This window comes from Hyla sarda, chromosome 4 (genome assembly GCF_029499605.1).
Source record: "Hyla sarda isolate aHylSar1 chromosome 4, aHylSar1.hap1, whole genome shotgun sequence".
Classification (NCBI taxonomy): Eukaryota; Metazoa; Chordata; class Amphibia; order Anura; family Hylidae; genus Hyla; species Hyla sarda.
This window is the reverse complement of record NC_079192.1, coordinates 212,841,445-212,865,302: the sequence shown is the minus strand read 5'-3', so window position 1 is coordinate 212,865,302 and position 23,858 is coordinate 212,841,445. Positions and strand designations below refer to the sequence as shown.

At 40.3% G+C, this 23,858-nt stretch overlaps 2 protein-coding genes across 2 annotated transcripts in view; one reads left to right on the top strand and one right to left on the bottom strand.

Moving 5' to 3' along the window:
- The window catches only part of LOC130367436 (uncharacterized), a 37,438-nt gene extending 32,340 nt beyond the window's left edge, over window positions 1-5,098 (bottom strand). The window contains exon 1 of the mRNA XM_056569855.1: window positions 4,994-5,098. The gene's annotated coding sequence lies outside the window, so the exon portion shown is untranslated. The remainder of the gene's footprint in view (window positions 1-4,993) is intronic.
- Window positions 290-23,858, top strand: part of CD36 (CD36 molecule) — a 52,659-nt gene continuing 29,090 nt past the window's right edge. The window contains exons 1-4 of the mRNA XM_056573423.1: window positions 290-409; window positions 12,522-12,679; window positions 20,898-21,042; window positions 22,881-23,063. Coding sequence (XP_056429398.1) covers window positions 290-409; window positions 12,522-12,679; window positions 20,898-21,042; window positions 22,881-23,063 — 606 coding nt within the window. The remainder of the gene's footprint in view (window positions 410-12,521; window positions 12,680-20,897; window positions 21,043-22,880; window positions 23,064-23,858) is intronic.

The window sequence follows — 23,858 nt, the reverse complement described above, 5'->3', positions numbered from 1 at the left end:
AAAAAATGAAAGCCACTGTGTGATTGGTCCCTCTGGACAACACCACCTTCCTCCATTTCAGTTCCCGATGTGCACACTGTCCCTTTAACAAGGAATACAAGGGTTTTATCTAATCTTAAACTTGCAGTTTTTTTGCACTTTGATCAGAAGCAATGGATGAGATTTTCCTTTATTGCTCACGCTAATGATAAATGTATAATTATCACTACAAAGAAACCCTATATAAGGAACTGATGACTTTAAGATCGTCTCACAGCACAGTCCGCGTTCTCTTTAACAACAAAACAATATGTGCTGCAATACAAAATGCTGGCTGATAGCGGGATCTGTTATTGGGGGACTGTTGGCCATACTTGGAGGGATCCTAATACCTGTTGGAGATATAGTTATCAAAGGTGAAATAGACAAGGTACAGTAATCATATGTTATTACAACCAGACCTGACAGCGCTTTTCTTTTATCAAGGTCAGTGTAGGTGCATTGATTTTATACACAGGTTTTGATGGTGTAGTTGCAGGGCCTGTGATAAATATGGGGCTAGCACACATTTTTATGAAACTTCACTCCAGAACACCACTTTGTATTACCCCCTTCTCTGCGACTTTTGTGTGACTTTTTGAAAAGCCAGTTTTGTACGCCAGGTCTGTTCTGGTGTAGGTTTTTTTGTGTAATTGAAGGCTGTGAAACAAATCTGAGTTTTTTTTTTTTTTAGAAAGGTCCACTGCAAAAAAAAAAAAAAAGCAGATCTCGTGTAAAACATCTGTTCAGTGAGAAATTGTGCAGGCCAACCAGTAAAAGTCGCATACAAAGTCGCACATGCAAAATTTGTGTAAATTACTTGATAAATTCCAAACAAAGCCTTTACTATGCAAAATAACTGATTAATAATGTATACGTTCAACGTTACGTGCAAACCTTTAGGGCTGGCAACAATGAAATTAATAATAGTGAGGCTTGTCCTGCTTCATTTTAAGCTAAGTATGAGGTGATACATGTATCAGTGATGAGAGGTATGTTTTCAAAGCCTTGAAGTACCCTGGTATATTATTCTGTATACTTGATTGTATTTATTATTTGCAATTGGTATGTTTCTATTCTATTTTTACCAATAACAGCACTGTCTTTATCTACATCCTGACCTAATTTCCTATACTTGATATTCCCCTGCTTTCATGTTTCTCCTCCCATTTTACACCTAGTAGCACTGTTGTTTCAATCTAGTGGCCTAACACAGCACTATATATTAGAAGCCTTAGGAAACTACTCCATGTAATGTGCTCTGTTTAGAACTATCTCATGTGAGGAGAACTTTATTTTTCAACTGCAAACACATATCATGTTCACAGTCTTTGTCTACATCTTAACTTTCTGTCCTAATACCTTACACCTACCTATCCACCTCAGTGGACTCTATCTACTTCAGCCCATCTCTCCTCAACCCTTACTCATGGCTTACTCACATTCACTGTTCACCTTCATGAACCACCCAAAACCATCTCATATAATGATATAGCACAAAAGTTGCTTCTTCAAGTCACTAAACCATCCCCCTGTTCTAATAGGCTGGGCATCTCTCCATACTCTGGCCCACCTTCCACCGATAACTCTTTACCTGTCTCCTATAGAAAACCTTATAACGTGGTTATCATTTTTTTATATGACTTTTCCAGTACACCTTTTCTCCTTTAACTGTGCTCTCTTGGTTTGTATGTAATAAGCTCACCGAGATTCATGACCTGTTCATCACCAAATCTCATAACCTGCTGGCTCTCAGAAACATTGCTACAACCATCCTGCTCTTCTTGCTGCTCTAACTTATGGTGGTTTTCACTTTTTCCGCACCCCCGAACCTGACAACAGGTATGGTGGAGGAGTTGGTGTGCTTTTCTCTCCACAGTGAACTTACTAGTTTATTCCTCTATTGCCCTTACTTGCATCCCCCTCTTTAAAGTCCACACCCTCAGATTTTTTTTGCCAATTTTCGCTCAAAGGGAAAGTTGTTTATAGCCCCCTGGCTCACCTCTTATATTTTTACCAGGCTTCTTCATTCTTTGTCAAAAACTATTATCCTCTTCTAGACACTGCAACCTCATACACTTACAGAAATGTATGTGCCCCATATTTCCAACAAATTATATAGTTTTTTTAAAATAGTTTTCATTGTCACTAATCTGTTCCCTCTTATGTCCCTATCTGGCAGCCAAACATTACCACAACACTCTCAAGACTACTCTGAACGAAGCAACACCCCTTACAATCCTAACCTCCCAATTCAGAAATCAGAAACACTGGCACACACAAATAACTTGTTTGCTTGGTGTGCTGAACATCTGTGAAGGAATATTAACATGTCAGCAGACTTTCTACACTATAAATTCATACTCAAAAATCTATTACTCTGCCCTTCACCTTGCTAAACAAAACAATTTTACCTCCTTTATTTCCTCTCTGTCCAAAAACCCAAAACACTTTTACAACACTTTCAACTCTCTTGTTAGGCCTAAAGTGCAGGCGCCTATCACTGACATCTGTGCTGAAGACCTGGCCACCTATTTCAAAGCTAAAATAGATACCATCCATCACAAGCAAGATCATCCTAGTAGTCCTTATCCCATCCCTACCACATTTCTTCTTAATTACTCTAATTTTTTGAGCCAGTAACCGAGGAAGTGGTCTTTAGGCTCTTTTCTTCCTTTTGCCCCACTATTTCCCTGTTGACCCTATTCTCTCACATCCTGTCCAGTCTTTCACATCCGCTAGCTGCAGTCGCTTAACTAAAATTTTAAATCCCTCTATTTCCTCTGATTTCTTTCCCACCATCTTAAAACATTCTGTCATAACCCCATTACTGAAAAAAAAAAAAAAAAAACATCTTTGGACTTTGGACTGTACAAACTATCCCCCTGTTTCTAATCTCCTCTTCATCTTCAAACTCCTGGAACACTTGGTCCATTCCCACCATTCTTGCTCTCTTGAAAGAACTTATAGTTAAGACTTATAGTCTGGTTTCCGCACTCTACACTCTACAGAAACTGCCTTAATCAAAGTCACTAATGATCTTCTGACTGCTAAATCTAAAGATAATTTCTCACTTTCAATTCTTCAGGATCTCTCTGCAGCCTTTGACACTGTAGATCACCAATTTCTTAAGGACTATGAAGTGCTCTAACTGGGTAAAAATCATGGGGGGAGATTTAGCAAAACCTGTGCAGATTAAGAGTGGTGCAGTTGCCCATAGCAACCAATCAGATCACTTTTAAAGAGGCCTGTGAAAAATGAAAGAAGCAATCTAATTGGTTGCTATAGGCCACTGCACCACTTTTCCTCTGCACAGGTTTTGATAAATGTTCCCCTTCGTGCTACAAATATAACGAAAAAAGCGGTTTAAAAAGCTTTCTAAATGTCTTGATAAATCCCCTGATGAATCCCCACCATAGAGACTTGTCCAAAGCGACTTGGAGCTGTGATTGCCGCAAAAGGTGGCTCTACAAAGTATTGACTTTTGGTGGATGAATAGTTATGCACATTGAGGGGTATGCATGAAAAGTGGAAGAGGTGAACGTCTTTTTACTCCATTAACCCCCTAACGACCACGGACATAAATGTATGTCCTGGTGCGGAGGTACTTTACGCACCAGGACGTACATTTACGTCCTGTACATGACCGCGAGCATTGGAGCGGTGTTCGTCTCATCCACTGCAGGTCCCGGCTGATTTCAGCAGCCAGGGACCCACCAATAACGGTGGACATCAGTAGTCATGCTGATGTCCGCCATTATCCCTCAGATGCCGTGCTCAATACGGATCACGGCATCTGCGGCAATGCACAAGGCGCTACCGCAGGGATCTCATCATCTAAAATTGCGCCCGGAGGTCCCCTCACCTGCCTCCGGCTGTCTCCAGGGGTCTTTTGCTCTGGTCTGAGATCAAGCAGACCAGAGCAGAAGATCACCGCGAACACTTAGGCTATCTGTACCTCCCCCCCTCTGGTTATTGTTCCTCTCCTCAGCATGCAGCATGGTCTGTGAGTATTCTGAATAAAGAAGTCCGAAGACAAGAGATGGTGAGTGGCCGGCTTTCATTTTTCCCCGGCTTGTGTATATCAAAATATAATGTTAATGATTTTGTACGGTGAAAGGCGTAAACATAAAAAATAAATTCAACATTTCTGCTTTTTTGGCACATTTTATAAAAAAAAATGATTTAAAACTTTTATCGCTACCTTAGGTACACAACTACGTGCCTATTGGTCCCCTAACACAAATTCCCTGTGGTAACACATTGAAACTCACTGAAGAAAACCTCTAGACACAAGCGCAATGCCCTTTCTACATGCATGGCGCCTTACGCGCCCTCCTTCTGTCTCCCCTGTGATGTCAGCGGGTCTCACTTATTGGGCCTCGCTCCACATGTCAGCTGCTACTCCTCAGAACTCTTGGCCAAAATGTACTCCTCTGTCTATTCTCTCCCTTGCTGTTCCAGGGTTGGAGTTGTCTAACTGGGCAACCCAGGGAATCACTATGGTCTCACATTTGTACACTAGAGGTATTATGAAATTGTTTGGAGACCTTCAGAAGGCTTATCAACTTCCAGTGGCGTTGCTAGAGTTGGTGTCACCCGGTGCGGTAGAAAATGGTGTCACCCCCATACGTACCCCCTCCCCCCAGTAAGTTTTTAGCCTGTTGTGACAGACACCACTGTTGTAGCGCATTGTGATAAATTCCAGTATAATAATCAGATATACCAGTTGCCACAGAATGGGAAAGTGTTAAAGAAATTTTCACCATTGAAATATACAGCTCCCAGAATTACTTAAAGGGGTACTCCACTGGAAAACATTTACATTTATATCAACTGGTGCCAGAAAGTTAAACAGATTTTTAAATTACTTCTATTTAAAATCTTAATCCTTACAGTACTTATCAGCTGCTGTATGCTCCACAGGAAGTTGTGTAGTTCTTTCCAGTCTGACCACAGTGCTATTTGCTGACACCTCTGTCCATGTCAGGAACTGTCCATGTCAGGAACTGTCCAGAGGTGTCAGCACAGAGCACTGTGGTCAGACAGAAAATAAATTAAAAAAGAAAATAACTTCCTGTGAATCGCTTATACAGCAGCTAATAAGTACTGGAAGGATTAAGATTTTTAAATAGAAGTAATTTACAAATCTGTTTAACTTTGTAGCACCAGCTGATTAAAAAAAATGTTTTCCAGTAGAGTACCCCTTTGAGCAGTGGTGAGGTTATGCTGGGAGTTGTAGTTTCACTGACCTAACTGTAGAACTGACAAGTGACTACAGCTCTGATAGGACATAGAGAGGAGAATGTACAATGATATCAGTGACTACAGGTGACGTCTTCTCTATAATGAGGAGAATACACAATGATATCAGTGACTACAGGTGACGTCTTCTCTATTGTGAGGAGAATACACAATGATATCAGTGACTACAGGTGACGTCTTCTCTATTGTGAGGAGAATACACAATGATATCAGTGACTACAGGGGACGTCTTCTCTATAGTGAGGAGAATACACAATGATATCAGTGACTACAGGTGACGTCTTCTCTATAGTGAGGAGAATACACAATGATATCAGTGACTACAGGTGACGTCTTCTGTATAGTGAGGAGAATACACAATGATATCAGTGACAACAGGTGACGTCTTCTCTATAGTGAGGAGAATACACAATGATATCAGTGACTACAGGTGACGTCTTCTCTATAGTGAGGAGAATACACAATGATATCAGTGACTACAGGTGACGTCTTCTCTATAGTGAGGACAATACACAATGATATCAGTGACTACAGGTGACGTCTTCTCTATAGTGAGGAGAATGTACAATGATATCAGTGATTACAGGTGACGTCTTCTCTATAGTGAGGAGAATACAAAATGATATCAGTGATTACAGGTGATGTCTTCTCTATAGTGAGGAGAATGTACAATGATATCAGTGACGTCTTCTCTATAGTGAGGGGAATACACAATGATATCAGTGATTACAGGTGACGTCTTCTCTATAGTCTTCCCTTATCTAATTCAGATGGTACATACCTCCAGGACTTGTTCCAGCTAAAACTTCTCTCTGCAGAATGTGACGCCCAGACGTCTTCTCACTATGTCAGCGGATTCTCATCCTCTATATGAAAACAATTATTATTATAAACCTGACAGGCACTGTATCCTCTAAATATAATACTACTATACACTACACTCTTTGATTATAAACCTTCCATACACCATACCCACTGAATATAATACTACCACACACTGTACATTCTGAATATAATACCAACACATACTGTACCCTCTGAATATAAATCTGCCACATACTGTACCCACTGAATATAATACTACCACATACTGTACCCTCTGAATATAATACTACCACAAACTGCGCCCTCTGAATATAATACTACCACATACTGTGCCCTCTGAATATAAATCTGCCACATACTGTACCCTCTGAATATAAATCTGCCACATACTGTACCCTCTGAATATAAATCTGCCACATACTGTACCCTCTGAATATAAATCTGCCACATACTGTACCCCTGAATATAATACCGCCACATACTGTACCCTCTGAATATAAATCTGCCACATACTGTACCCTCTGAATATAAATCTGCCACATACTGTACCCCTGAATATAATACCGCCACATACTGTACCCTCTGAATATAATACAACTAATCACAAACTTCTCTGCTCAGCAGTTGATGACTTTTCCTGCATAAATTGGTTCAGCTTTCAGGTGCTCCCGTGGGCTGGAAAAGGTGGATACAGTCCTAGGAGACTCTTTCCGGAGCACCTGAGAGCTGAACTAATTTACGCAGGAAAAGTAATCAACTGCCAAGCCGAGAAGTTCGTGACGAATCGAATTTACTGTAAGTTCACTCATCTCTAATAATACTACCACAAACTGCGCCCTCTGAATATAATACTACCACAAACTGCGCCCTCTGAATATAACGTTGCCATACAGTGCACCCTCTGAATATAATACCACAACCGCAGTAACACCCCTCAACATCCGTTAGCTGATGCTATTACCACGGGAGGGGGGTATTGGTGGTGTTGCTAGTGGATGATGGGGGTGCTACTACTGGGGGGGGGTGTTGCTGGAGGATGATGAGGGTGCTACTGGCCATCCCCCCTGGCAGTATCACCCCCATCATCCATCCGCAGGATCATCCTCCTGGCAGGAGCACCTTTATCATCCACCATAAGGATCTGCTGATGGAGGTGCTGCTGGGGGGGGGGGGGGGGTGTTGCTGGTGGATGATGAGGGTGCTACTGCCAGGGGGGGAGCATTAGGTAGGCAGCAGTGCCCCCACATTAGGTCGGTCGCAGTTTCCCCACATTAGGCAGCATAGATTCCCCACATTTGGTACCAGTTCCCCCACATTAGGGATGTACCAGTTACCCCACATTAGGGATGTACCAGTTACCCCACATTAGGTAGCAATTTCCCCACATTAGGTAGCACAGATTCCCCACATTAGGTAGCAATTTCCCCACATTAGGTAGCATAGACTCCCCACATAAGGTAGCATAGACTCCCCACAGGTAGCATAGACTCCGCACATCTGGTAGTAGTTTCCCCACATTAGGCCGCAGGTTCCCTTGCAGGTTCCCCACAATGGGTCAAAGTCTCCCCACAATAGATCGCTGGTTATACACCCCCCCCCTCCCACACACACACACACACACACAGTCAGAGAGACAGACACACGCACACAGAGTCACATACACACACACACACACAGTCACACAAGCATAGATAGAGACATACACACACACAGTCACACACACACACACACAGTCACACACACAGTCTCACACATAGTCTCACACATAGTCTCACACACACACAGTCACATACACACACACAGTCACATACACACACACAGTCACAAACACACACACAGTCACATACACACACACAGTCACACACACAGTCTCACACACAGTCTCACACACAGTCTCACACACACACACAGTCACACACACAGTCACACACACAGTCTCACACACAGTCTCACACACAGTCTCACACACACACAGTCTCACACACACAAGCATAGATAGAGACAGACAGAGAGACAGACATACACACTCACCCATCCAGCGCAGCGCTCCTTCTCACCGGGCGCCGTGCGAGTGACGTAACTCACGTCCTCCTGCGCGGCCATGCGGTGTGACGTCAGGCCGGCGCAGACGTGGGAGCGGAGGACGGGCACAGTGCTGGTGAAGGTGAGGGGGGGGGGGGTGATGACGGACGGGCGCAGAGTGAAGGTGAAAGAGGGGGGGGGTGATGACGGACGGGCGCACCGCACACACAGCGCAGGGGGGGGGGGGTGCTGACGGATGGGAGGCCGGACGGGCACAGATGGGGGGGTGCTGCGGAGCGTCTTGGTGTCACCCCATTAGGTTGGTGTCACCCGGTGCGGGCCGCACCCCCCGCACCCGGGTCGCAACGCCACTGTCAACTTCACCACAACGACTTCTTAAATTTTTTGCAAATTAGACATTGGCCCTCATTTACTATCGCCAAACCGACAGCATTTGTCGGGTTTCTGTTGTCGCACATTGTCTGCGCCATGGCGCAGACAATGTGCGACATGTTGCGACACTAGTTCCCGAACCACCCGACTCGGCTTGCTGAAAAGCCTAAAAAGGGGCGTTCCCTGACAAAAACCTTACTTTCACACATATTTACCAATTTTCCCGACCACATTACTCGGGTTTTGTGTTGTTTTTTAACCGACAGCTGCAAGCTATTGCAAAAAACGTGTTCAAGTTTGTGCAAACTATTTCTCAACCAGGGTGCCTCCAGTTGTTGCAAAACTACACCTCTCAGCATGCCCGAACCGGCAAAGGCTGTCCGGGCATGCTGGGAGTAGTAGTTTCAAAACAGCTGGAGGCACCCTGCTTGAAAAACAATGAGCAAAGTGCGCAGGGAGAAAAATAAAACATTAAAATTTTGCTCACCTAGTCCCGGGTCCTGCAGATTCGTCTCCGTGTGTTCTGGAGTTTCCTCTCTTCTTGGTACAGTAGGACCTTTCCCTTTTCAGCCAATCACTGGCCGCAGTGGTGTCACGTGTCAAGCCAAGGATTGGTTGATGGGAAGAGGTGTAGTTCTGCAGTAATACACTAGGTTTCCCAGGTCCCGTGGAAGATTTGAAATCCGCCCGGGAATTAAACCCAGTGTATTACTGCAGTACAAGAATGTGACAGGAGGGGGGGGGGGGGATGTGACAGGAGGGGGGGGGGTGAGAGGGGAATGTGACAAGGGGGGAATGTGACAGGAGGGGGGGGAGAGGGGAATGTGACAAGGGGGGAATGTGACAGGAGGGGGGGGAGAGGGGAATGTGACAAGGGGGGAATGTGACAGGAGGAGGGGGTTAGGTAATGTGCTTTCTGTTTGCTGCAGCCATAATCTCCAGCAAACAGAAAGCAGTTCATTTCTCACACTCCCGCGCTTCTGAATGGAATTAATTCTGACAGGAATCTTGTCAGAATCCGAGAGGGATTCTGCTGCGACACTATAACTCACATGCGACATTGTGTGGCACTCACATGCGACACATTAGTAAATATGTGTCAAAAGCCCTAGCTATCAGTGGGAAAAAAGAAAAAATACAACCCGGAAAACTTAGTAAATGAGGGCCATTATCTCCAAGGGGAATCAGCCTCAGTTTGGTCTGAATGGCGGAAATCCTTTAGATGCATTAGAAAGGCCCTCCCCTGCGTTTCCCACTTGGAAGCGGCAGTTAAAACCAGGCTTCGTTGGTACCTCACACCTGACAGGCTGCACCACATATACTCAGATGCCTCGCCTCCATGTTGGAGGGGCTGCGGGGGTAGAGGCTCCCTGCTGCACACTCTTTGGGAATGTCCCGTACTTCATACATTTTGGACTGAGGTAGAAACAATGGTATATGCTCTATCAGGCCTTCGACTCCCCCTCACTCCTGCCTTGGCTCTTCTATTAATAGGAGTACACCAATATCCCATGCTACACAGGTTCCTTATATGCAAAAATACTAGTCTCGGACAAACTTATACTGACGAGACACTGGAAGTCTCCCACCACCCCCTCTATGAATGAGTTAATTGCGCTGCTTCACTAATCATACCTTAGTGAACGTGCTATTGCATACAACGCTGGTAGCCTGGGTAACTGCTTGCTATGTGGCACTCCTGGCCCATTGCGGGCTTTCTTCCTAAAAACTAGAGATTGCATCTGTGTTCATATATGCTTCTTTTCTGGCCTCTGCTTATGTACATGATTTGGTACCTCCCTCCCTCCCCCCCTTCCCCTTTCCCCCCTCTCCCTCTTCGTTTTCTATTGTTGTTAACTGCCTGATTTGTTGCATTAGGCTGTTTGATGTAGACATGTAGCTTTGGCATATACTCATCACGCCGGATGGCTGAGAAGAGACGAGCCTCTTAGTTATTTACCTACAGTGTTCATCGTTGATTCATGCTACGCACTCTTCACTTGGAAGAGATTGCTTAGTATATGCTTTATTGTTTGTATTGTACTTCAGCTGTTATCTCTTTGTCACACATCTTATGTGTGTTGTTCTGCTTGTTACTGAAAACATTTTTCAATAAAAACATTGAGACAGAAAAAATGATTTAAAAGTTTCATATACGCAAATGTGGTATTGATAAAAAGTACAGATCAGGGCACAAAAAATGAGGTCCAGACCACGCCAGCTCCGAGAGAACACAGCACACTCCTACATTGCTAATAACGAAGGGTGTACTATCTTATTTGACCTGAAGAAGGCACTCTGTATGTGCTTAAACGCGTTGTCCGTATTTGTCAAATAAATTATTTTTTGTCCTGTGCTGGCCTGAGTCTGTCGTTTCGTGACCATCCTTGAGCAGCGCCTCCAAAACCGCTTTTTTTCTCCTTCCATTTGCATTTCTCGACTGGTCCCCCAATGGGAATCCAGTACCGGTCCGGGGTGCGGCAGCTCTACTATACCCATAAATAAAAAAAATACCCTACCTTACTCTGGTCACCACGACTCCCAGGAGCCGTGGATCAGATCGCCATCACCCCACAGGTGAGTATATCACTTGTGGGGTGATATAGGTTCACATCAAGTCGATATGCACTACAAAGGAGCGACCCCTGGTTTCTTTTTCTCCCTCACTTCATCCCCTTTAAGACAGGTAGATTTCAAAGAAGATGGCATCTGTATTTAAATCTTTTCAAATGTGGCTCCATGTACCCTTTTTTAAAGACCTTCCAGCTTGCTTCATATTATCAGACAGGTATTATTAAAGAAATGTTTAAATTCAGCAGGTTTGGCAGTAGTCATACCTGGGTGTGGCATGTAAAGATAAACCCAATTCTCAAAAGATACCTAGACCTTGAAGTCATCATAACTAGATGACTTACAGTAGAACAGTTGTGATCAACATTACTATTTATTAGAGAAAAGCCAATATTTTTTGAAATGTGCCAATGTTGTATCATAAGAATGTTTAAATAGCATGTCCAAATACGTTCAACAAACATTCAACTAAACCTGTCAACATGTAGTCATTGATTGCAAGCCTCGCGGCTCGGTGGTTGCTGACTTTAGTCTGCATAAATTAGTTCAGCTTTCAGTTGCTCTGGTGGGCTGGGAAAGGTGGATACAGACCTAGGAGAGTCTCCTAGGACTGTATCCACCTTTTCCAGACCACCGGAGCACCTGAAAGCTGAACCAATTTATGCAGGCTAAAGTCAGCAAACGCCGATCCGGGAGGTTCATGACAATGACAGCCTCCAAACATTTTTTGTTGTCATATGTGATTCTTTAGCATCTGTCTGGTGGTAGCTTTTTCCACTTCTTCCACCTCAACCATCTCAATGTCTTGAAAGTTTGCAGGGTTCTTTTTCCTAGCAACAGATTTCAGTTCCCTCAAAACATTTTTAATTGGATTGGGATGAGGACCTACTGCTGCCCAGTTTAGAACAGTCCCTCTTATTTCATTGTTGGGGTAACACATATAAGGCCTCTAGTCTCAGAGGCAGCAAAGCAGCCCTACAACATTATGGATCTTCTATTATGGAACTTCTCCCGGCTTGTTTCATGATCGGTGGGGGTGTGAACACCCAGACCCCACCGATCAAAACTTTTGACATTTCACTAGGACATGTCAAAAGTTTTTACAAATGACAGTGGCCATTTAAGGGATAATTATTGCTTCATCATGAGGATCATGAGGTCCTAAAAATAATTGTTAGTCAGCAGCATCTCTCCCTGTGTTATCTGGAGATGTGCTGCCAATAATTATGGAATTATTGGCCCCTGTGAATGAACCAGCAATAATTGGGCAGAGAGAAGGCTCCTTTAAAAAGCACTGACCAACCTGACCAACAAGGCGATTATTGTGTGTACGCTGCTGTGTAAAATAAGCCTTACTCTTCAGAAGCAAAATGGCTACTGTGGACATGAAGAACAGTCTGTATTAAGCATTTGTTCCTTTTAAACAGGAAGCTGTAATTGAAGAAGGAACTATTGCCTATGACAACTGGATAGTGCCCGGAAGCTCTGTCTATAGGCAGTTCTGGATCTATCAGGTTTTAAACCCAGATGACATCATAAATGGAGGAAAGCCTAAGTTACAGCAAAAGGGACCTTATACATATTTGTAAGTACACATATACTCTTTTGAATTGTCCTTTTGAACTGTCCATAAGCACAGAAACATAGAATGTGTCAGCAGATAAGAACCATTTGGACCATCTAGTCTTCCCAATAATCTGGATCCTATCAATAGTCCCTGGCCCTATCTTAAGAACTATGTATTAGACAGAGTTTGTTCTTCTTAGATAAGCTGTCCTAAGAAATGTTCCAAGAAAAGGCTTCTCAGTGATCTCACATATTTATGTTTACAAATAAGGAAAGGATATGTGATCTACAGTTAGTAATGTAAAGTAGGGGTGTTTGTAGAACTAACAATTTCAGGGCCAGCTTGGACTTACTGGACATTGAAATCTTCTGATGCTGATGTTACTTCCCCACATTTTGTCTATCTTGAATAATGTATCAAACAGGCAAGTTTTACCAATCCTAAGAAAGTTCCTTTATATACTGTCAGTATGTTTCATGGAGTTTACAATCAAGGAATACTGTAGATGTCAATCTGTATCTTACAATGAGACCAAATGGTGAAGATCCCTTCTGGTCATAGATTACAAACTAAATATAAAATAGGAGTGACACACAAAGAGTACAAGCTGTTGCCTTATCTGAAATATAAATACTGCAGCATGAATCAGTACATTGTAAATAGATTATTTTTTACACTTTTCTCATTCCATTGATGAATAATTTTTCAGAAGGATAAAGCATCTTGTCACAGAGAGGAGGTTTTAGGCCAGGTTCACTGATATCACATATATCAGTGCCATAACTTATATCACATACATCAGTTCCATAAAAATACCTTTAATCACATGTGAAGTTACTATTGTTCCAGCACATCCTCTGACAAAAATACTGCAAAAACAGGGGTACATATAGAAAGAGACAGGCCAATGATTGGCTGCAGCAAAGTACACAACATAATCACAAAACTTCTGGCAAGGGACACTGAAGTAGGGTCAATGCTGAAACGGTGGTGAATTTAGTGGTAATTATAAATAAATATATATATATATATATATATATATATATATATATATATATATTTATATATATATATTGTGAGATACGCTCTGGGACTGTCCTTCGCTGGAGCCAAATGGACACATTTTTACCTCAATAACCAGATCCACACCAACTTCTCTTCATGCAACTGACTCTCAGGTCAGGTTTATTTAAACAGGTTGCAGGATAAACATAACAAAATAAAAGCCAGACTGGTGGGCTGATCCCTGCCAGTTAAAAACACATGTTCCTGCAACCTTTACTCTCTGTTCACACTCTGCAGTTTCTTATATACTCATCAGATGCAATTCACAGAAGCCACATAAACTGCCCTTAGGGAGGATAAAAGGCAATACTTCAATTATATTCAATATTAAAAGATATCAGATGCTAACTTAAGATATCTAATTACAAAAAACTAAAATAATTTTAATAAAGAATACACACATGGATGGTAATGTGATAGTGTTGTAGGTGGGTGTTGGTGGGGTAGATAGATTATGGGGTAGGTAGATGTCTATCAAGCAGTAGTGGGGTTGGGTACTAGTTCAATTTCTATGATGAACTGATGGGAAATAGGGAAAGTTCCCATCCAACAAACTACAGGCCCCCCTTGATACTGTCCCTGCCTTTTGAGGGGCCCATCTCCTTAACAGGATGGCATCAACCACGGTGTTGTTCCCTCCCTGTTACTGATGTGCACAGGATAAAATAAAATTATATTTCAGATGGAGAGAATGACAGGGTAGTTAGAGATGTCATGTACCTTATGCAAACAATGTTCATGTATCAAACCACTTATCAAGTATGGTTAATTAGTGTGATTACAATGAAATCTATATTGAAGCTAGCTAAACGCTTCAAGCTAAAAAAGGGTGGTGCCCAATGTGCAAAAAAACAATAAACGTGTGAAACAATAATAAAGCACACACAAATGGAGACTCTACCCTAATAGATAGCACAATGGATTGGAAGGAGGAAGCGGGAAGTTGGAGTCGCGCTGCTATCATTCGGATGCACAAGGCAATAAGACGTGGAAGAGGTAAGTTGATTTCTTTTATTGTATGCATGCAACACGTTTCTGGGAATAAACCTTTCATCAGGCATGAGACTAACAACAAAGAGCAGGTTTAAATACACTGAGGATATAGTGACCTCATCACCGGAAATAAAGAACTCCAAAGAATATTGGAAAACCAGGAAAAAAGGGGATTATAAATCAGGGAAAATTCCAGGTATAGACGCATATAAATAAATAGCAAATAACATTAAAACCACAGTAGAAGTATTATAAAAAATTGTAAAGAACATGTAAAAAGACATATAAAAGTTAAGATTCTGTCCTTTCAATGCATTCATTAAGACCCTCCGGCCAAAGTGTGTTAAAATGGAATAAATCACATATGAGGATGAGCAATTAAAGGCAAATTTTATGGGAAATGTATCACCAGTAGATGACAATTCAACAGATGTATCATATTCAGGAATCCATTTGCAACAAAGGCATCTTTGAGACCCGCAACGGAAAGTGCCTGTGTGCATATCAGATTTTGTCGGAGTAATAGATGTAAAATTTTTTAATCTACTGGGTGCCAAGTAATTCCGCAATGTTTTGGCTCTCCGGTACGTAATGGCTGGTTTACTGGGAAGTTATTTTTTCAGAATAGGGTCAGCTAGTAAAGGGGACCAGTGCTTTTGTAAAATCCCAAGTATTGTACTTGGTGCACTGTTAAAAGTAGTAATAAAATTATATTTTCTCGGATTATTTTTGTCAAGTGGTTCTGTATTCTTATTCTGCTTTTTCCGTTCTGTTCTACCAATTCTCTCTGTGTCAGCAAATTAGCTTTCTTAAAAGCAGTGCTCAGGATTTTTTTAGGGTAACCTTTTTCGGAAAATCTCGATTGTAATATTTTTGATTGTGATTTACGGTGATCCCGCACAAGGAAGCGCTTTGTGTGTCTTTTTTATCTGTCTAGGAACTGTGGATCCTTTCTCCGCGGTCAACATTCACTCCATGAGAGTGCATTCTTCATCTCAGCTGCATCCTTGGGATTTCACCGAACTATATAATTCTGAAAATTGAAGTTTCTAATTAACACGTGACTGTCATTCGCATTGATGATTATGTACCATATAGTGTGAATGTGACGGTTTACATCGTTTTACTCATATTTTCATTTATTATTATTTTTTTTTCCTTTTTATTTTTATTTTCATTTTTAATTTTATTTTTATTTTTTTATATTTTCTTTTATTTTTTATATTTTTTATTTTTATTATTTTTTCCACTATGGAATTTTTTTGTGGTCGTCTGGAGAAGCGAGATGCCCTTAGTTCTCAACTACTTGGGATCTTTGTTTCTGAAATTCAACACAGTATTAACATTTGTTTTCTACACCTTTACCTAAAAGAAAAGATAGCACCTTCGGATGCCATTTGAGTCGTCATTCAAAGAGCACATTAATTTCACTATCGAATGGGAAAAGTATATGGAATCGGTTTCAGCCGAGATGATATCTCGATCCTTATCTAAAAGACAACAACTAGTGGAATCAATTATGTCACAGATTGCCCAGATCTCAGACACTTTATCCACATATCATGGCACGGTCGAGTTTGATAAACTCGACAGAAATGTAATCAATAAATTAAACAAATTCGAATCAGAACTAAAAAATAAAAAAGTGGTTAAATTTAATAGAGACAAACAGGATTATGCCACCAATCATATCTGTAAATGGCCAAAATACCAACCTAATGATAGCAAGCAAAATATTGATTCAGTATCTCTCACTGGTACAAAACATATTAACCACAAATCTAGTAAGGTTCCGTTTAATTCACCGTGTATTAGATCCAATGTTCATATCTCCAATAACTCTTCCAAATATTCATACCATTGTAACCATACACCTATTGGGTCGGCCACAACCTCATCAGTATCCACTCACTCGAACACTAGAACTATTGTTAATTCTAATTTGAAAAAGAAAACCACCACTTCATCTTCGGCTATGAATCAGTCAGAATCATTGCCTTCTGCCAACTCCTTTTCTCTGAATCCACCACTCCAATCCAGACTGATCAATAACTCAACATCACAAACATCATCTATTAATGTCACTTCACCTAAGGAACATCTGACAGATATGACTTTGGACTTATCCAATGTCTCCATATTGACTACACATGATACACAGTTAGATCTCACCCCGGAAATTGCTTCCACATCGATCAGTCCTCGTTCTGATCCGATTCCTATTTCCACTAGTCCCAATACATCATTATCATCATCCATAGACAACTCTATCTCCAATGTGTTTTTTTTTTGGACTCCCGTCCTGTTCATGCTGTAACCACATCTCTGACCCCATTCATCCACTCACAACATCAGAACATCATAAAATATTTCCCCCCAGGCAGAAAACACATACCTCTCCCATAATAATGTCAAGCACCCTGGTACTCAAAACCCCATTAACAGTGGTAAAAAAATACAAAAAAAAAAATTAAACGAAGAGGATGTAGGGGTGGACACACCCACAAACAAAAGAACCGAAATTACATCATCTTCTAAACCAGAAGTGAAACTATTCAATCTCTCTTCACCCCCTAATTCTTTTCAGTTATTTTTGGATCTAAATGAGTTTACACGTAAACTCACTCTTAGTCGTTATTTTTCCTTTATGGAAAATAAAAATGGAAATGATGTAGCTAATGCCATCAATGCCAATGCCCAAACTCCTACAAATGATGATGATGATATAATGGATGTACACAAAAAATCTTCTTTTCATCCTTTAGGTCACAGAGGTAATTATTTCGAGACCTTTTATTCAATGGTATGTAATGAGTTCAGAGACTTGGACAAAAATCTAGCTTGAAAATTATCGGATAATTTAACTACAACTGAACGTAGAGGCTTAAAGTCGTTGAAAAATAACAATGACCTTATAATCAGACCTGCTGACAAGGGAGGTGGCACAGTCCTCCTCAACAGGTCTGATTATATTATAGAAGCGATGCGTATTTTGTCCGATCAAGTCTGATTATGAGATTTTATCACAAGACCCTTCCCATAAATATTTTATTGAATATAAAAATTTAATAAAAAATGTGGCGGACCTTTTAATTCTTAATAAAAAAAGAACATGATTTTTTGAAAATAAAGACATATCAATTGCCCACATTTTACTTTCTACCAAAAGTCCACAAGGACGAAAAGAACCCACCTGGACGTCCTATAATTTCGGGAATTGGAGCGATCAGCTCCCATTTATCACATTTTGTGGATTTATATTTACAACAGTATGTTATTAGTCTACCCTCCTTTTTAAAGTATTCCACACAGCTTATCAGAGATCTACAGCCCTATTATAGTAAAGACGTCCCATTACTTTTATCTTTGGACGTCACTGCACTTTATTCAAATATTATTGAAGAAAAAGGGCTAGCTGCAATAAAATATTTTTTAGATCAAGATAATGAGATCAATGAGGCACAATCTAAATTTTTAATTGATTCCATTATTTATATTTTACAGCATAATATATTTGCTTTTAATGAAATAATTTTTAGACAGGTGATGCGTGATGGGGACTCGATTCTCCCCAAGTTATGCTAATTTGTACATGGGGCGTTTTGAGTCCCTATATCTCGCTGATCCTCGCATCTTACTATATAGGAGATATATAGACGACATTTTTCTCTGGGACGGTACTGTGGATGAAGCCCTTATCTTTGTGAAGCATCTTAATGATAATGACTGGGGTCTGACTTTCACCCCTACTATGTCAGATACCTCCATTGTATTTCTTGAGCTGGAAATATATAAAGATATTTCTATAAGCACCTTTCAAACACGGACGCACTTTAAGAAGGTTGATGTAAATAGCTTTCTAAATTACAATAGCTGCCATTTTCCAAAGTGGATTCAGAATACGCCCTTTGGACAATATCAACGTATTAGAAAGAACTGTAGTAACCAGAAGGATTTTAAATCACAATCAAAAATATTACAATTGAGATATGCCGAAAAAGGTTACCCTAAAAAAAAAAAAAACCTGAGCACTGCTTTTAAGAAAGCTAATTTGCTGTCACAGAGAGAATTGGTGGAATATAAAGGAAAAAAAGTGGAATAAGAATACAGAACCGCTTGACAAAAATAATCCGAGAAAATATAATTTTATTACTACTTTTAACAGTGCACAAAGTACAATACTTGGGATTTTACAAAAGCACTGGTCCCCTTTACTAGCTGACCCTATTCTGAAAAAATTACTTCCCATTAAACCAGCCATTACGTACCAGAGAGCCAAAACATTGCGGAATTACTTGGCACCCAGTAGATTAAAAATGTTTAAATCTATTACTCCGACAAAATCTGATATGCACACAGGCACTTTCCGTTGCGGGTCTCAAAGATGCCTTTGTTGCAAATGGATTCCTGAATATGATACATATGTTGTAATATCATCTACTGGTGATACATTTCCCATAAAATTTGCCTTTGATTGCTCAACCTCATACGTGAGGTAGGCAGAACTACATAGGCAGAACTGTTCAAACCCTACGTATGAACAAGCACAGGCACAATATTAATTCCCAGTTAATGCAACACAGTGTCTCTTGACATATTACTCTTAATCATAGAGATGACACTGATTGCATAAAAGTAAGTGTTATTGAATCCATTGCATTGGATATACCGAATCGATTCCAACAACTTGTAAATAGGGATTCTTTTTGGATATTCCGTTTTAACACACTTTGGCCGGAGGGTCTTAATGAATGCACTGAAAGGACAGAATCTTAACTTTAATATGTTTTTTTACATGTTCTTTACAATTTTTTATAATACTTCTACTGTGGTTTTAATGTTATTTGTTATTCATTTATATGCGTCTATACCTGGAATTTTCCCTGATTTATAATCCCCTTTTTTCCTGGTTTTCCAATATTCTTTGGAGTTCTTTATTTCCGGTGATGATGTCCCTATATCCTCAGTGTATTTAAACCTGCTTTTTGTTGTTAGTCTCATGCCTGATGAAAGAGTTATTCCCAGAAACGCGTTGCATGCATACAATAAAATAAATCAACTTACCTCTTCCACGTCTTATTGCCTTGTTCATCCGAATGATAGCAGTGCGACTCCAACTCCCCGCTACCTCCTTCCAATCCATTGTGTCCACTACGCCGAGTTCTTCAGTTCTGGGAAGCCGCAGCAGCTATATCACATCCACGCCCTTGTAAGTGTTGTGCCTGGATTCTGCACAACAATACCAGGTGAGCGAATTCATGTTTTTCAAGTCATCTCAAGTCTCCCGGTGATCCCGCACAAGGAAGCGCTTTGTGTGTCTTTTTTATCTAATATATAGCAGGTATATCTCTGATAATATGCCTAAAAAAATTTATACAGCAAATGTTATCCAACGTAAGTAAGGGTTATCAATCTGACACGTTTCCCCCGCTCGGATAAGGACAGGTTCATCAGGGACCAGATAACAATGTAAAAACCAAAATAGTTTGCAATATGAGCTTAGTATCTGTTATTAAAATAGATGTAATAGATACTCCTTAGCTGACCCATCCAATTTTCCTTTGCAATGGGGAAAGAGTGCATTACGCATATTGCCCCACTTGTTACCGTCCACACTGTATGGGTATGGGTTACTCTCAGCCCCTGTCTTGTGTCACTGCTGGGACCCTTGTTCCCCCCCTACCAGTAAGCTTGCTGTCCTAGGGAGAGTCCAGACTATGCTTCCTGGTCAATGCATTTGGAATGTTTTTAGACCCTTTAACTTTTTTCACATTTTGGCCTTGTGCAGAGAAAAAAAAAAGTAAATGGATCTGAATACTTTCTGTATACATTGTGTGTGTGTATATACAGTGTATATATATATATATATATATATATATATATACATATATATATTTGGAAATCCCTCCAAAGCCTGTGAGTATTTTTAGAACTATTAGAAAACCCCTTTAAATATATCAAATTAACATTTTAGGTTGCTCTTTATCATGAATCATCTTTTATTATTTTGTTATTTACAGTTGTTTACAGGTTATTATCAATGGTCACCAGTTTGATCCCATCATTATTAACTAGAATTTATGTCAGAATTTGACACTCTTAGTTTTGATTCCAGTAACCGTGTCTTTTTATTTACCACTTTACATGAAAGTTTATTTTTTACTTTTTTACTTCCAAGGGTTCGATACGCACCAAAGTATAATGTGACACAAAACAATAACAACACAGTGACTTTTTATCAGCCAAATGTGGCCGCATTTCAGAGAGATATGTCAATTGGACCTGATAGCGATACTTATACAGTCCTGAATCTTGCTGTTGCTGTAAGTAAGCTGTTTTATTTAAGGATCATCAAAGATTGTGAATGCCACATTGCAACATAAACATATTTGCAAAAAAGCTCAGCTGCATGGTTTAATTTTATTATTTTCCCTTTAGGGTAGGGTCACATTGCAGCGCAGCCGCTGGCAGTCCCAAGCAGGGAGTTCAGTCTGCAGTCGCTTTGTGACTGCCGACAGCACACCAACAGCATTAAATATGCTGCGGATGTGCTGTGTGTGACCGTACCCTTATATTGTAATTGTATCAGATCTGACCCCTGCTAACTACCAAAGTAAGGCTGGGGGATGTGTTTCTGGAGCAGAACAGAGAAGGTGCCTTTATACATTTGATAAAAGATGGTCCAACTGAACAATTTAGGTGGGATCTGGACGATTCTCTTATATTCATACAGGATAAGTGTCCTGACACTACTCTGATGGCAGCTGTTGGTAAAAGGGTGGTTTGGGCATGCTGCTTTTTAACATGTTTTATCCTTTGACTTTGACCCTATCAACTTTCCCTTTTTAACCCCTACAAGACTGGGGCCAGTTCCCGTTTTTTAATTTTTTTTTCTTCCTGCTCCTGCTTTATGGTTTAGATTAATTTATTTCATTTTAAGGAAAAAATAGAATGCTTTGAATTGTTATTAGGGGTGGATTTTTGTTTACATTTTTAAAAGCATATTTACTTTTTTTATTCACCTTTGAAGCCCCTTTGCCTGAGGCAGTCTGTACAAGTAGATTCATGATATCAGGTACAGAGTGTAAGGTGTAAGAGGTGTAAGTGAAGCATTTTTTTAAACCTTTTTTTTGTGTGTGCTGGTAATGTGTAGGAGCACCACATTTATTAAATGTTCACCGAGCATTTGATTAATTTTGTGCAGGTAAACACTTTCTCAAATTTCGCATACACTAAAAAGCTATGCCAGGTCTGTGGTGGTGTAGTTTTAGAGACTTTTCAGTGGCTTTGCGCGTTTTTACAAAAAGGTGCAGTTCATAAATCCCTTCTATATCATGTGTGTTGCCAAAATCTGTGGATTGCAACTCAAAAAAAGCGGATTGTAACTCAAAATCTGCAGAAATGTGTAAACAAAAAGGCGCAAAAAAGGCGCAAATAAACCCTGCTTGTGCCTTTTTGTGCCTTTTGCAGACACAAAAAAAAGTCTAAAGACAATGATAAATGTTGGCCAGAGTCCTTTAGAAGGCCTTCAGCTTTAATGGTGACCAATCTGCACCAAGCGATTGTGTTCTGTGCAGGCCAATCAGAGATCAGTCAGGCATACAGCTGCCCCGGTTAGTTGATTGCTGCATTTAGGGGGTAAATGACTGGCATTAGTGTGATGGCTGAAGTTGGTCATTAGTAGAATGTTTTAGCTGTAGATAGTAGTCAATAGCAGCTAGTCATTACTTTATGTGAAGCAGGTAAAATAGGGTTAAAAAACATTCCCAATCAACCAAATAGGGAGTGCATTTATATCTAGAAGCCAGGAAAAATAGCAGTCTGTTCAATGCAATTAAGAGTGTATGGTAACATTGTTGGTATTTCTAACTTGTGTTTAGAAGGGCTTGCAATGTGAACAAATCACCAAAAGGGTTAATACATTTTACATAAAGTACAGTAGTTTAACTTTTGCATTTAGAATAAATATAATATAAAATGTTATATATGTATACTTAATCACTACTTTCTTTCATGTCTCTTGTGTACAAATGTCTTACATTATTTATCACTTTATTATTCGCTCAATTAAGGCCAATATTGGTCTAGTGGTTAAACGGTTGGTAAACAAGCATGCTTGACAGTGAAATAAAGTATTAATATATAGAATGTGTTTTTTTAGGCTGCCCCTGGTATGATTTCAAATGTATTTCTGAGCATTGTCAATCAAGCAATTAAATCATCAAACTCATCGTTGTTTCAAACAAGAAGTGTCAAAGAGGTCCTGTGGGGCTACAGGGATCCCTTCTTGGAGCAAATTCCAGATTTTATTATAAAAGATAAAATGACTGGAGTATTCTATCCGGTAGGTATGAACTAATCATATTTAAACTATAGTTATAATTATTTGTATTTGTAATAGAACACCAGAAAAGTAGAGATGGAGCACTCCAAGTTCAGTGAATTAAAGGGGCTCTTTATTCCTCTATCTGTGTTACAATGCAACATTGCAGCCTCACAATGAGACTTTTTTTCACACCTATTTGTCAAATAAAATACATTTACCACTTTTCCATTCAGCAAAGGGACGTGAACTTCATCCGAAACCACCTGAATAATAATACAGACAGGTTCTAATCTGCAATTATAAATACAAGACATTCTGATGAGAAAAAATGGGATGCTGCAGATTGTTAAATACCCAGTATGCTTGCTTGCATCACAGTATGCTAAGTTGCATCACTGCAAATGGGCAGACATTGTTAGAGGTGCGGGTGGGTGGCTGTATCGGTGCACCTAACGGTAAACTAGCACTAACACCACCAGTACACCCAACACCCCCAGACCCTTAATTGCATAATAATAAGATGGACCTTACAAATAAAATGGCGCAGCTGAGAGCAATATTAAAGGTAAGATAATCCTCACTGTAACATTCCCCGTTAGCCTATATCAGCAGGATAGGATGCCCTAACCTGCTGATAGATTTACTTCAATATACTTGCAGACCACGTATGCCTCTTGGCAAAGGTATTCTTATATAATAGTGGCTTTTTTCAGCAGGAGTTCTGACTAATTCAGACGGTGCTAGAACAGCTCAGATATGTGCCATCACCATAGATGGAAACACATATCCAAGCGGATCACCAAAAGAATTGAG